Source organism: Scyliorhinus torazame, chromosome 17, assembly GCF_047496885.1.
Source record: "Scyliorhinus torazame isolate Kashiwa2021f chromosome 17, sScyTor2.1, whole genome shotgun sequence".
Lineage (NCBI taxonomy): Eukaryota > Metazoa > Chordata > Chondrichthyes > Carcharhiniformes > Scyliorhinidae > Scyliorhinus > Scyliorhinus torazame.
The window spans coordinates 38,498,445-38,514,048 of NC_092723.1; the positions used below are offsets into that span (position 1 = coordinate 38,498,445).

At 45.4% G+C, this 15,604-nt stretch overlaps 1 protein-coding gene across 6 annotated transcripts in view; it reads left to right on the plus strand.

The window, feature by feature from the left end:
• LOC140393829 (TBC1 domain family member 22B-like) overlaps positions 1-15,604 on the plus strand; it is a 475,263-nt gene that overhangs the window by 97,395 nt on the left and 362,264 nt on the right. For 5 of the 6 annotated variants that reach the window (XM_072480324.1, XM_072480328.1, XM_072480325.1 and 2 more), the window contains one exon: positions 1,179-1,358. The exons of the other annotated variant lie outside the window; for it this stretch is intronic. In XM_072480324.1, coding sequence (XP_072336425.1) covers positions 1,179-1,358 — 180 coding nt within the window. The remainder of the gene's footprint in view (positions 1-1,178; positions 1,359-15,604) is intronic. 6 annotated transcript variants of the gene reach the window in all.

Genomic DNA, 15,604 nt, shown 5'->3' on the forward strand with positions numbered 1-15,604 from the left:
GCTTATACACTTGTGAAAAGACACAAACAATGCTCCACATTACTGAGGAGTGTCCCCTCTACAGATTCATTGGCGGTCTAATCACCTTAAACTCAGCAAATGAGGAAGTTCTTGCTTGGCTTTGGGGATTTGCATTTGATACATAATAAAATTATTTATTGTTGGTTCCAAACTGGCGTTTTGCTAATTAATAAAGCCACAGAGAATATTAATTGTAATATGAAGTATTAGTAGGTTCTTTTGAACAAAAGCTTATTTCAAATGCCAGTGCCTGTTGAGTGCAGAGCGCTAGTGTTCATCTGCCTAGCTGCACCATCAGTACTGTTAATATCCTGGAATTACAGGTCTTGAGCATTAAAGATTGCTCAATATTTCTCTGTTCAGCAAATCTGCTTTATGGTTGGCATTCTGTGAATCTTTTTGAAGTATCTTTGAGTTGGCAGTTCTGAGTGACTTACAGAGGACTATGGTTTTAACGTTACAAGATTTCTTCAAAGAACTTGATAGGTATATTTTGGATTTGCACCAAGATCACAGCCAGTCTGAAGCTGTCAACTGTAACATGAATCAGAGGCTGCAGTAACAAATTGTTATGTGAGAAATAAGCAACCACGTGTCTTGGATGCATTCTGCATTGAAGGTTGGTGCAGGAAAATGATCTGTGTTTTTTTAGATTTCCAGGAGAATGGTAAATGTACTTTCTCTAAATATACTGTGTGCATTGAGTATTTTAACCTTTAATGTTTAATAAACCTGATTTGTAGTTTAATCTGTAATTTGGTAGCAATAAGATGTTCGAGATGGTATATAGTATATCCTATAAACTAGTGATAAGGCATCTCTATCTAATTCCTTGGTCTGCTACGTTTAAGTAGATATTGAGGGTTAACTACACCCTTCAAATCAATGGATAAGCATAGACTGCTCATTGGAGTGGGTATATGTAGATTGCTCATGGGACTGGCAAGTAATGCTATCACCAATGAAAATTCCACAAGAGATCTTGCAGTCACTCTGTTAACAAGTAAAAATGCGTGATATTTTTCATTCATTTCAGCAGTTGGTTGTATGAGTACATAGCAATTTATGGTGTTCTCAAATTGTCATTAAGCTTGTTGGGGGATGCAGCCAGTTTGTCTGTTAGGAAAAAATAATGACTAACTTCATTTTTATTCCAGGTGGCTCTTTAGGCAGAGTAACTCTCCAGAAACAGCAGTCACTCCCTTCGCGGCCTGTTATTCCATTAGTGGCACGAATTGCAGATCAGAATGCGTCAGGGGCACCACCAATGACGATAAGAGAAAAATCCCGTCATGAAAAGTTCAAACAACTTTTAAGCAGTGCACATACAGATTTAGGTAAGTTCGTGAGGAAGTAACAGATGAAATCCGTTACATTTAACCTTTGATATAGTTTGTCATGTATTTGAGAACTAATAACATTTTACTCCCTGTTTTGATTTATTTTGGGAGCACAAAAATGGTATTTTATTTTTTTCTTTTACTGATGAATTCCTCTCCATCAACTCTTTCTTTCTCTGTCCTCTCACTATCTTAAAATGTTGAAGAGAATATATACTCGAGAAGCTTTTATATCTCAGTGAGCATTTCTTTTTGCACTTACTTACAATGAAAATTGTAGGGCTTTTGCAGTCAGCCTTTTCATATATCCATTATAATGCTTCATCTTTTGTTGTTGAGTTTGAGAGTTGGTTGACCATCTATCCTGCGTCATAACGCATCACTGTGCATTGAAAGTGAATGCAAGCAAAGGAAATGTCTGCAGTTCCTGCTATAGTCAGAACAGCCATCTGGATTTAAGAAAATATTAAATGCAGAGACTTTTTAAACTTAATCTCTGTTTCGCTTAGGAGCTAATAGATACCAGGATAGGGTTCACAAATATGATAGTCCTGATTATTTTCCTGGCGCATTTAATCAAATCTATCAATATTTTGAGTAATCTAGTACCATGTTAGTTTTGAAGTACGATGAGAGCATTCTGCACAGGGATGCAAAAGGGAGACCAGGATGCTTAACCCACCTTTACCACAAAATCTGTACAGTCAACCAATTGCTATGATTTAATCTCAAAATATGACTTGTGTGACAATGACATTTACAGAAAAGTCTGTACTTTATTATATGGGTTCAAATTTAACATGTAGCTGAAGAGCTTATATAATTTTTGAATCATCTGCCCTTGCGATGTGAACATTAACATTATGGGATCTCTTATTACTGTGATTTAGCCCTCTTTTGCTTCATACAAGCCTCTGAGTGATATTTGCCTGGATTCAGAAGGGATTATTGCTTGGCTGACTGCTTCTGATTTCTGTCAATGGCTCCCATTTTGTACAGACTATTCTAATTTAAGGAAGTAAGAAGGATTCACTTTTCGAAGCCTTTTACTTGTGGGTCCCTAGCATTCAGTGCTCTATCTTAAAGGTGGCACAAGGTCTTAAGGGAATTTTAATCAAATATTATTGCATTTTCTAAATTCAGAAGTACTTTTTGCATTGACAGACAAGCACACAAAATTGCTCTACAGGTAGACTCGGGTTAATGAGATTTTCCTTGGGCGTGTTGCACAGTGTAGCACAGCTGTTGTCCTTCAGCTCATATTAACTTCATGTTTCAATTACCTTGAATCTAATCATGCACAAAAGGATGACTGAATGCAAATTTGTCTGGAGTGACTTTTTGCTATAAGCACTGACTGAGATTGACGATCACAAAAATTGTTAGCAGGAAAGTGAATTCTCACTTGCACTTAAAATGCTTTTTGATTCTGCAGTATACATCAAGGTTTACTCCAGACTCGAGGTATTTCAAGTAGAACTATTGGTTAAATAGTGACTGTAATAATTTCATTGCATAAACAATTTCTGTAAAAGAGAGTGTTTTCTGACAAAATTTTTAACTAAAACAAAATGGCACTAGCATGTTGTTAACAATAAAGTTGAGGTTTGTTTGCAGTTGTCTTTGCACAATGAATATGGAAATCTATTATTAATTTATTTTCATGAAATGAATTGTGAGTCAATTTTTGTGAGATGCTTATTAGAGAGGCAATTGCTGAATATCCGTTCCTTTTATTTGTCCTGTTTGCTTACTGCTTTGGAATGAAGCAAAGCCAAAATGCAAAAATTACTGTTCTGTCTGATCTAGACCATTTTGGAGAAGATGCAAGTATCAGAGACCTAATTAGTTCCATGGAAAATTGACACAATATAATGCTGTGCAGTTGATTGAGAAGATTGAAAGTAGTAAGAAAGTGGCAGTTATTGAAGCAGATTAACATCACTCGGCCTCTCCGAACAGACGCCGGAATGTGACGACCACGGGCTTTTCCCAGTAACTTCATTGAAGCCTGCTTGTGACAATAAGCCATTATTATTATTTGGACATTCAATGATAGAACATATTTCAGTAGGTTAATTCTTGCTTCTTAAACGGTTTGAAGTACAGTTTGCTCTTCATTGCTTTTCTTGTTGATAAAGCTGACTGTAGAAATCAAAAGCAGTTGTTATGGGAGGATTATTACGAATAGTGTTCATCGAATTATCGAATCCTGAAAGTGCAGAAGGAGGCCAAGGGCCCATCGAGTCTACACCTGCACTCCTGATAGAGCACTCTAACCAGGCTACCGTCCTGTACCTGCAATCCCGTAACCCCACCTAACCCTCACATCCCTGGACACAGGATATTTTGAATGGCCAATCTACCTCACCACTTCTTTGCACTGTTCATCTAGGTAATGAGATGAGGTACATCTAGGTAATGAGATGAGGTTCATCTAGGTAATGAGATGAGGTACACTAAATATGATATCTCAGTTGCCTAGGAACTTATAATATTTCTTGTCATTAGGGCAAAACCAGTATATTATATTATTCCCTTTCCTATACCGAGGGGCTTTTAGTTCAGACGGGCAGCATGGTTGGTGAAGGCTTGGAGGATGCCATTTTATTTTGATCAATTACCACATTCTGGTAACATGCGTTGGAAGTGTTGTCTCTGGATTTCTAAGTGTTTCAATTGTATTTTCTCATTGATTTTTAAATAAGGTAAAACACCTTTTTTCGCAAATGAGAATGAAAATACTGACAAAGCAATCAGGAAGGAGTTTGGTGAAATATTAGATGAAATTAACATAGTGAGGGGGAAGCATTAAGCGGTTTAGCCCTTTTCAATGTTAGTCCCCAAGCCTGGATTAAATGTATCGTAAATTGTTACGGAAAGCAAGAAAAGAGATAGCGAAGGCGCTGAGCATCGTTTTTCAATCCTCTTTGGCTACAGGCATGGTGCAGTGGACTGAAGAACTGTTAACATGGTTTAAAAAAGGAAAGACTGAGTACTTTCAGGCCAGTCAGCATGCCCTCTGTGGTGGAAATGTTATTGGAGAAAATTCTGAGGGACAGGATAATGTAGAAAGATGGGGATCACAAGCACAAATTTGTTAAGCGAAAGTCATGTCTGACTAACATGTTGGAAATTTTTGAGGAGATAACAAGGAAAGTAACATGAAAGGTCAGTGAGGTGCATTTTCTGTAGTTTATGTGGATTTGAACAAGTCTTTTGATAATGTCCCACATAGACTGATCATTTGTGGGCAGCACGGTAGCATTGTGGATAGCGCAATTGCTTCACAGCTCCAGGGTCCCAGGTTCGATTCCGGCTTGGGTCACTGTCTGTGCGGAGTCTGCACAGCCTCCCCGTGTGTGTGTGGGTTTCCTCCGGGTGCTCCGGTTTCCTCCCACAGTCCAAAGATGTGCAGGTTAGGTGGATTGGCCATGCTAAATTGCCCTTAGTGTCCAAAACCACCCTTAGTGTTGGGTGGGGTTACTGGGTTATGGGGATGGGGTGGAGATGTTGACCTTGGGTAGGGTGCTCTTTCCAAGAGTTGGTGCAGACTCGATGGGCCAAATGGCCTCCTTCTGCACTGTAAATTCTATGATTAAAGCCCATGGGATTCAAAATAAGCTGACGAGTTGGATCCAAAATTGGCTTGGAGGCAGGAAGTAAAAGGTAACGTTCAGTGAGTGTTTTTGTGACCGGAAAGCTTTTCCAATGGAATTCGGCAGCCTCGTTTTTGTGATCCATGTCAATGGTTTGGAACATAGGGGTTATGATTAAGAAGTTTGCAGGTGATGCAAAAATTAGCCGTGTAGTTGATAATGAAGAAGGCTGTAGATGCAGGAAGATATCAGTGGACTAGTTAAGTAGGTAGAACAGTAGCAAATGTTTTTCAGTCCATAGAAGTGTGCGATAATGCATTTGGAGGAGGCTAACCAGGAAAGGGAATACACAATAAACAGCTGAATACTGAGATGTAGAGAAGAACAAAGGTTCCTTGGTGTATACGTCCACAGATCCATGGAGATGGCTGGACAGTTAGATAAGGTGATCAGGATGGCATATGGGATCCTCGCCTTTATTAGCTGAGGCATAGTATACAGGAGCTGGAACTGCTGAAAAACACAAGTTGGCTGAAGCACTGTGCAGTTCTGGTAACTTCACTGTAGGAAAGATGGGATTGCACGAGAGAGGGTACAGTGGAGATTTACAAGGATACTCCCTGAACTGGTGAATAGTTGTGAGGAAAGAATAGATTGGCAATTGAGTTCAGGAGAAGTCAAATTGGACTCTGTTTCTTTCGCCACAGATGCTGCCAGAACTACTTAGTTTTCCCAGCATTTCCTGTTTTTATTTCCGATGTCCATCATCTGTAGATTTTTCTTTGATTATGTTGTATTGGCAAGGATTGTTTTCATGATGCAGAGTAGGCTGGTGTTGTCTCAGTTGAATTGTATATAATTATGAGGGTTCTGGAAAAAGTGATAACTCTATCTCTTTCCACAGATGCTACTGAACCAGGTGGTTTCCAGCATTGTTTTTTTGAGAAAGAAAGTACTTTCATTTATAAAGCCCTGCCTGCAACAGTAGTGGACTCGCCAACACTAAGGGCATTCAAATGGCCATTGGATAGACATATGGACGATAAGGGAATAGTGTAGATGGGCTTTAGAGTGGTTTCACAGGTCGGCGCAACATCGAGGGCCGAAGGGCCTGTATTGCGCTGTAATGTTCTATGTTCTAAAGCATTTTCTTGATCCCAGGGTCTCTCCAAACAACGAGTCAGTACTTTTGAGGTTTAGACTGTTCCAGTGTTTCACTGTCAACAGCAACTTTGCCAACAGTGTGTGATGCAAGGTAGCAATAAGAGAAATATCAATTAATCTAATTTTAGTGATGCTGATTGAGATACAAATACTGGTCAGAACACTGGGGAAGTTCAAATAGTGTCATAGCATCTCCGATGACCATCTTAAAGGGCGGACGGGGCTTTGGTTTAAATCTCATCTAAGAGGTGGTGTGGTAGTCGGTATTAGGGGTATTATTGTACCCTGAATAATGCTGTAAGAACATTGGTGTGGGAGGTACCTGAGACTGCTATTTTCATTGGTGAAGCCTGCCTGCTGGTTCCGCCCAGTAAGGCGGAGTATAAGAGCCCGTGTCTCCCCAGCAGCTGCATTCTGTACCTGCGCTGCTATTGATTGAGCATCAATTTATTGCACTAGATTTTAAAGAATGGAGCTCCGAATCAAGCCGGAGTGTCTGCAACTCAGCTCTCACGCGACAAACTCAGCGGCAACCTTCAAACACTGGCTGGCGTGCTTCAAAGGGTACCTCAGGACGGCCATGACTGAACCTACGGAGGACCAGAAACTGCAAGTTCTCCACTCGAGGGTGAGCCCAGAGATCTACACACTCATCGAGGATGCGGACGATTTTGAGGCCGCAATGACCCTGCTGAAAGGACACTATATTCGCCCTGTAAACCAGGTCTACGCACGACATCTGCTAGCGACCATGCTACAAATCCCCAGGGAATCGCTGGAGGAGTTCTACCTTGCGCTTCTGGTGTTCGGGAGGAATTATGACTACCCGCAAGTTTCGGCCAGCGACCACACACAACCTTTGATCCGGGACGCTTTCGTTGCAGGTATGCTGTCTGCCCAAATCCGCCAGCGATTGCTGGAGAAAGAGACACTAGGCCTCAAGGGGATACGGGACCTTGCTAGCTCCCTGGATGTGGCCGCCCGAAACGCCCGCGCTTACGTCCCTGATCGCGCGGCAGCCCCTTGGGCAGCGTGGAACCCCTCCGCGGCCAACTCCGATGCATCTCCCATCCCCCCCCCACGAGCTTGTGCTGCGAGACTGCCAGGCAACCCCAGGGGGGCCCCGCTGCTATTTGTGCGGGCAAGCCAAGCACCCCCGGCAGCGCTGCCCGGCCCGCTCATCCATCTGCAAAGGGTGCGACAAAAAGGGCCATTTCGTGGCAGTATGCCAGGCCCAGGCGGTTGCCGCGGTCTCCGGGGACGAACCGGGACTGCCACCACAACCCCCTCCACGAGCGACGTGCGGCCAGCGGGCGCCGCCATCTTCCTTCCCCAGGGCCACGTGCAGCCTCCGTGCGCTGCCATCTTCTCCCCCGGGGACCACGTGCGACGGCTGGGCGCCACCATCTTGTACACCTCCAGCCATGTGCGACCAGTGGACATCGCCATCTTGGCTGGACTCTCAGGACCCCGACTCTGATGACCAAACACCGCCCTAGGAAAACATCTAAATTTTGCCACGACTTGCCTCGGTGACCCTGGACCAGTCTCGGCCCTGGACAGTCTCGACTGCGACGACGACCATGTCATCAACGGGCATAAAACATCCTGCCTGATCGACTCCGGGAGCACAGAGAGCTTCATACACCCCAATACGGTAAGGCGCTGTTCTCTTCCTATCCACCCAGTCAACCAAAAAATCTCCCTAGCCTCCGGGTCTCACTCGGTAGAGATCAAAGGGTTCTGTATAGCAAACCTCACGGTCCAGGGAAGGGAATTTATAAATTACCGGCTCTACGTCCTTCCTCACCTCTGCGCTGCCACGTTCCTAGGGTTAGACTTCCAACGTAACCTCCAGAGCTTAACTTTTAAATTTGGCGGCCCTATACCCCCCCCCCTCACTGTCTGCAGCCTCGCGACCCTCAAAGTCGATCCGCCTTCCCTGTCTGCAAACCCGTCGCCACCACGAGCAGACGGTACAGTGCCCAGGACCGGACCTTCATTAGGTCAGAAGTCCAGCGGTTCCTGAAGGAAGGTATTATTGAGGCACGCACCAGTCCCTGGAGAGCTCAAGTAGTGGTTGTAAAGACCGGGGAGAAGCATAGGATGGTCATCGATTATAGTCAGACCATCAACAGGTATATGCATCGCGCTGGATGTGTATCTCTCCCCCGCATATCTGATCTGGTCAATCAGATTGCACAATACAAGGTCTTTTCTACGGTGGATCTGAAATCCGCCTACCACCAGCTCCCCATCCGCCCTAGCGACCGCAAATACACTGCATTCGAAGCAGATGGGTGGCTCTACCACTTTCTAAGGGTTCCCTTCGGTGTCACAAATGGAGTCTCGGTCTTCCAACGGGAGATGGACCGAATGGTTGACCGTTACGGTTTGCAGGCCACGTTTCCGTACTCGATAACGTCACCATCTGTGGCCACGACCAGCAGGACCACGACACCAACCTCCGAAAATTCCTCCATACCGCAAAAATCCTTAATCTAACATACAACAAGGACAAATGCGTGTTCAGCACCGACCGTTTAGCCATCCTCGGCTACGTAGTGCATGATGGAGTTATAAACCCAGATCCCGAACGCATGCGCCCCCTCATGGAGTTCCTCCTCCCCCACTGCTCCAAGGCCCTGAAACGCTGCCTGGGATTTTTTTTGTATTATGCCCAGTGGGTCCCCAACTATGCGGACAAGGCCCGCCCACTAATTCAATCTCAATCTTCCACCTGTCGGCAGAGGCCCGCCAGGCCTTCAGCCGCATCAAAGCGGACATGGCAAAGGCCACGATGCACGCAATCGACGAATCCCTCCCCTTCCAAGTCGAGAGCGACGCGTACGACGTAGCCCTGGCGGCTACCCTCAACCAAGCGGGCAGACCCGTGGCCTTCTTCTCACGCACCCTCCATGCTTCAGAAATCCACCATTCCTCAGTTGAAAGGAGGCCCAGGCCATTGTAGAAGCTGTGCGGCACTGGAGGCATTACCTGTCCGGCAGGAGATTCACTCTCCTCAGTAACCAACGGTCGGTTGCTTTCATGTTTGATAATGCACAGCGGGGCAAGATAAAGAACGATAAGATCTTACGGTGGAGGATCGAGCTCTCCACCTACAACTATGAGATCTTGTATCATCCCGGGAAATTAAACGAGCCTCCTGATGCCCGATCCCGCGGCACATGTGCCAACGCACATGCGGACCGCCTCCGGGCCCTCCACGAGGACCTCTGCCACCCGGGGCTCACTCGATTCTTCCATTTCATTAAGACCCGAAACCTGCCCTCCTCCATCGAGGAGGTCAGGACCGCCACCAGGAATTGTCAAATCTGCGTGGAGTGCAAGCCACACTTCTACAGGCCAGAGAAAGCGCACCTGATAAAGGCTTCCCGTTTCTTTGAACGTCTCAGTATGGACTTCGAAGGGCCCTTCTCCTCTACCGACCGCAACACGTACTTCCTGGACGTGATTGACCAGTACTCCTGGTTCACATTCGCCATCCCCTGCCCCGTCATGACCGCAGCCACCGTCATAAAAGCCCTCCACAGTGTCTTCACGCTGTTTGGTTTCCCCGCCTACAAACACAGCGATAGGGGGTCCTCCTTCATGAGCGACGAACTGCGTCAATTCCTGCTCAGCAAGGGCATCACCTCGAGCAGGACGACCAGTTACAACCCCCGGGGAAACGGGCAGGTGGAGAGGGAGAACGGAAGGGCCTGGAAGACTGTCCTACTGGCCCTACGGTCCAGGGATCTCCCAGTCTCCCGCTGGCAGGAGGTCCTCACGGATGCTCTCCACTCCATCCGATCACTACTGTGTTCCACGACCAACCAAACCCCTCACGTACATCTCCTTGTCTTCCCTAGGAAGTCCTCCTCCGGGACCTCGCTCTCAACCTGGCTGGCAGCTCCTGGACCCATCCTGCTCCGCAAACACGTGTGGGCGCACAAGTCGGACCCATTGGTCGAGAGGGTCCACCTCCTGCACGATAACCCTCAATACGCCGACGTGGCGTACCCCGACGGCTGACAGGATGCGGTCTCCCTACGGGACCTGGCGCCCGCTGGATCCCCACCCACACCTCCACTACGGACCCCATCCTCCCTCCCACCGGTGCACCCTACAGCCGCCCCCTTCCCAGGTGGATCGGTCCTTCCACTGGTCCCGTCTAGGGGTGATGAAGCTGCTGAAGAAGCCAAAACCACGCTCCCGGAGCCACGGATGCCCGAGCCGGCACCTGCATCACCGCCGAAGCTACGACGATCGCAGAGGACGACCAGGGCCCCGATCGACTAATTGCTTCACTCTGACTGTAAATAATTACTGTAAATAGTTGCGACATGTAATGAGGCAAAACACTGTGCTAATGTATACCGGGTACCACCATAACCTACACCTCTACCACTGTATAACGCAAGACCACCACCCCGGCCGGACTCTTTTTTTTAACAGGGGGGGTGAATGTGGTCATCGGTATTAGGGGTATTATGGTACCCTGAATAATGCTGTAAGACCATTGGTGTGGGAGGTACCTGAGACTGCTATTTTCATTGGTGAAGCCTGCCTGCTGGTTCCACCCAGTAAGGCGGAGTATAAGAGCCCGTGTCTCCCCAGCAGTTGCATTCTGTACCTGCGCTGCTGGGGGAAACATCTAGTGCAATAAATCCTTCAATTGTCTCCAATCTCGTCTCAGGAGTTATTGATCGAGCATCAGGTGGTATCTCTGATGACGCATCACTTGAGTGTCATCATGGATTATGTGCCCAATCTCGAGTGGGGCTTGAACTGACAACTTTCTGACAGCTGTGTTACCATAGACCTAAGGCTGGCATTGGAACTTGGATCTACTCTTCCTTCAACTTATTTTTGGTCTAAAACAACAACCAGCACTTGGACCTCCATCTTGGAATCCTTTTAATTGTACGCCTCCACACATTGTGCTGTGGTACCATCCATTGTAATCTGGTACCGATATATAAAAAACTGACAAACGAAAGAAAGCTGCTTTTTTATTGGCTTAATGCCATTGTAGCTGTAATGCTAGGCTCGAAACTTCTGTCTGGGAGGAGTTTGTTCAAAGACAATGTTGTGACTGTTGAACACAATGGGACCAATGTTTCCATGAACAGTAGCATAACAATTGAAGGGGCATACTTGTAATAACAATGTCTGACAAGATTCTCGAGGAACCACACAGCCATCCAGTGTGGGTGAATAAAATGGAAACCCCCTGAAGCAAAGTTTACAATTTGGTTCCAAGTCAGTCAGAGCTCGTGTATACACCACACCTCTCTGACTTTTCTCTGCTCTACTGAGCCCTAATATTTTAATAATAATCTTTATTATTGTCACAAGTAGGCTTACATTAACACTGCAATGAAGTTACTGTAAAAATCCCCATGTCGCCACATTCCGACGCCTGTTCGGGTACACTGAGGAAGAATTCAGAATGTCCAAATTACCTAACAGCCAGCATGTCTTTCGGGACTTGTGGGAGGAATCCGGAGCACCTGGAGGAAACCCACGCAGACACGGTGAGAACGTGCAGACTCCGCACAGACAGTGACCCATGGGAGGAATCGAACTGAGGATACTGGTGCTGTGGAGCAACAGTGTTATCCACTGTGCTACCGTACTGTAATATCTACATGGGCTGATCTTCCCAACTCTTTTTGGGGTTTGAGTTATCGTGTTGGCTCCTAGTATGATTTTTTTTTTTTTTTTTTTTTTTTGAAGCTTGTAACTAATAATAGTATCACAAGTCGGCTTCATTAACACTGCAATGAAGTTACTATGAAAAAAACTTGCTGTTCTGAATAATGAGAAGTTCTGGTAACCTGGTGATTATCACACAGCAGATGCAGTCCAGTGGCTGAGAGTGCAAATTTCTCCATGGCAAATTGAATTAATAAATCTGTTGACTTGAGGCCTGACAGATGAAAGTTACCACATTACTGTAAAATCTCAACTGCTTCACTAATATCCCACAGGAACCTACAAGTGACTCTCGTCCTGTACTAATGCAGTTTCCAGGACAACTGAGGATGAGTATTAAATATGGTCTTGCCAGCATCACTTGCATCCCAAGAAGAAATATTAATAAAAAACCTAGTTAATGGTGAAAATTGGAGTGGTGAGAAGAATGGAGTCTAATATAATATAGGATTTAATGAATCATCGTCTTTATAACTAGCCTGTCCTCAATTTTAAAACAAAAAGAAATACATTGGGGTTCAATTCTAGGGCAGCTTTGATTCTGTGCAGATTTAAATTGAAGTTCTGGGTTGTTTTCCATCTAAGGGCGCAGGTGTGTGATTTTGTTCCTGCTAACGGGTATCTTAAGATACTTCTGTTGTTCTCACCCGTGGCTTCCTTTCTGAAAGAAGTTTGTCTTTCTGCTTGGTATTCAGCAGATGATCCCGGCTATGTCGTTTAAGCTTTCCAGGAGCCTTCAAAACAAAAGTTAGAATTTGCAAAGTTTACCGGCACTGCATACAAGCAAGAAAGCCCTAGTTGATATAAACGAATACAGAAAATGCTGGAAAATCTCGGTGGGGCTGACCGCATTTGTGGAGAGAGACCAGAGCTCACATTTTGAGTCTGGATGACTCTTCCTCAGAGCTTAGCCCCAGCTGACGGTGGATTTGAATTTTGTAGGATTTTATTTTATTTTTACCTTTGGTTTTCAAATGGATTGACTTATCTTGGTTGCGTTCCCAGTGATTCTGTCAGCCAAGTGTCGATTCACCATGCTTGCGCCTAGACAATAGCAACTTCATATAATCCTTTTGACAGGGTAAAATGTCTGAAGGTACAGGGTATTATCAAGCAAAATTTGATACTAGGCCATGTAATGAAGAATTGGGACAGGTGACTAATGTTTGATCAAAAAACTGTGGCGGGATTCTCCATTTCTGAAACTAAGTGATGATGCCAATGGAGAATCCGTGGACCTTTACGACAGAAAAACTGGCACCACACCTGGATCGATTCCGTTACTGTTGAGGGGCTAGCACCACTGCCGCGTGGAACACAATCAATTCCAATGGAAAACGGTGGGGGATTCGCCGGGTCCGTGATCCCTCTCGGGAGGCTGACAAGCTGCAGCCGCACATACACATTACACTCACTACACACACTTATCCCAGGCGAAACGATGGCACCAGTTGTGCTGGAGCATGCCCTTCATGCTGGGGCCAGAGGACACCCAGGGGATTGCCCTGTGGGGGGGGGGGCACACTTATATGCCCATGGCACGAGGTTCAAAGTGGGCTGTTAGCGACGTGCGGAGCTGCGTGGCTGCCTTGACGGCTGCAGCAATGGTGTTCGTGTCCGTCGGCCCTGACCGCACAACCCACCTCTTGGGCACCCTCCACAACTCCCCCCAGCCCTGGCAGAAGCAGATTTCACGATTTTTAAAAGCACAAGTGAACCAGGCCATTGGGAACTTGGCCCATCGGAGACGCAAAATCGCGGAGGCCCCGGGAAATACCGTTTCATGCCCGCTAATGATATACAAACGGTGCTTCCTGTACATGCGGAATGAAATACATTGACACCGTTTTCGAGGTGACGGAGAATTGCGATTTTGCGTCGAATCGGCGGTTACAGTGATTCGATTTTGGCATCGGAAGATATTCTACGCCCAATTGCATTTCCCGATTTCAACGTCTGCTAACAGAGAATCTCGCCCGTAGTCTTTAAGAAACATCCCAAAGCATGAGAGAAGAGATTTATGGAAAGAATTTAAGAGTTGAGGGCATTGCCGATAATAGTGCAGTGGAAATTGGGGTGTGAAAAACGCCAGAATTGGAGGAGAGGAGATGTCTTGGAAGGTTAAAGGACTGGAAGGGCTTACAGAGGTATAGAGAGATGAGTCTGTGTTGGGTTTTGAAAATATTTTTTTTTTTAAATTTAGAGTACCCAATTCATTTTTTCCAATTAAGGGGCAATTTAGCGTGGCCAATCCACCAAACCTGCACATCTTTGGGTTGTGGGAGCAAAACCCACGCAAACACGGGGAGAATGTGCAAACTCCACACGGATCGTGACCCAGAGCCGGGATCGAACCTGGGACCTCAGCGCCATGAGGCAGCAGGGCTAACCCACTGTGGGGTTTTGAAAATATAATTGAGAATTTAATTTTGAGGCAGTGTCAAATGGGAAAACCAATATAGGTTGGTGAGCATAAGGGTGATAGCTCCCTTCTCTCTCCACAGATGTTAGACCTGCTGAGAGTGTCCCAATATTTTCTGATTTTTTTCAGTTTCTAGCATCCACAGTAATTTGCTTTTAAAAGGGTGTTAGAACTTGGTGTGGGTTAGGATATGTGCAACAGAGTTTTTGGATGAGTTAAAACCTATGGAAAGTGGGATGCCTGCCAAAAGAATATTGCAATGATGAAGTCTGTTAGTAACAAAGGTTTCACCAGCTGATAAGCTGGGGCTGAGATGAGCTAAATTACGAAGGTAGAAGTAGTTGTTTTGGTTATTGCGAGAATCTGTGCTCAGAAGCTCAGCAAAGGGTCAGATCGCACCTGAGGGTGTGAACAGTCTGGTTCAATCATAGACAGTGGCTTGGGAGGAGGATAAGAGTGAACGTGGTTTGTGCCTAAGATTAAAGACAACAGCGTCTATCTTCCTGCTATTTAATTAGAGGAACTTTCTCAGCATTCAATACCAGTTGTCAGATGAACATTGTAACAACTCTGAGGCAGTGGGAAGGGTCAAGAGAGGTGATTGTATAAGGTTGGGGGTGACATCAATGTATACGTAAAACCCTTGTGTTTTTGGATGCTGTTTGCATGTAGATGAATAGGACTGGACAATATCAGCTATAATGGGTATTAACCAGTGAATGTTATCTGACAATTTTATCATTGAGCACAATCTTGTCCTTGTTCGACATCCACATAAGCACTTTCCAACAGAGTTCCATGAATAACAATTAGGAATGGAAACTCTACGTCTGTGGTTTTATTTTCCTGTTTCTAGTTTAGCTGCACTGAGGACAGTTCTAATGCTCCAGATGTTCCATCCATTTGGGACCAAATAACTGAACACTGACCAGAAATTGAATTTGCAAATCCTAGTCTGTAGCTTCATATCATGCCACAGAGTGCATTTACTAAGTCATCAAAATTCTCCATCCAAGCTTTTAATCTAAAATGATGCCAGCATGTGCTCTCATAGGTAATAACAATGTCTGAATTCTTTGCATAACGTTAGTCTTTTGATATCGAGTGCATGCTTCACTGCAAAGATGTTCTAGCAGCTTTGAAATACAATGGAAAATTTTAACTCCCTCTCCCCTTGGTGAAATGGCTTACTAGTGGAGTTAAAATGGAGACACTGCTGTGTTTCCTGGGACCTTCTATGGGAGCCGATGACTTTCATGTAAATTGGGATTGTACATGGCATGTTAATGCCATTAAAAACTGGTAGTACTGCAGGAGAGGCCCTTTGATGTAAATGG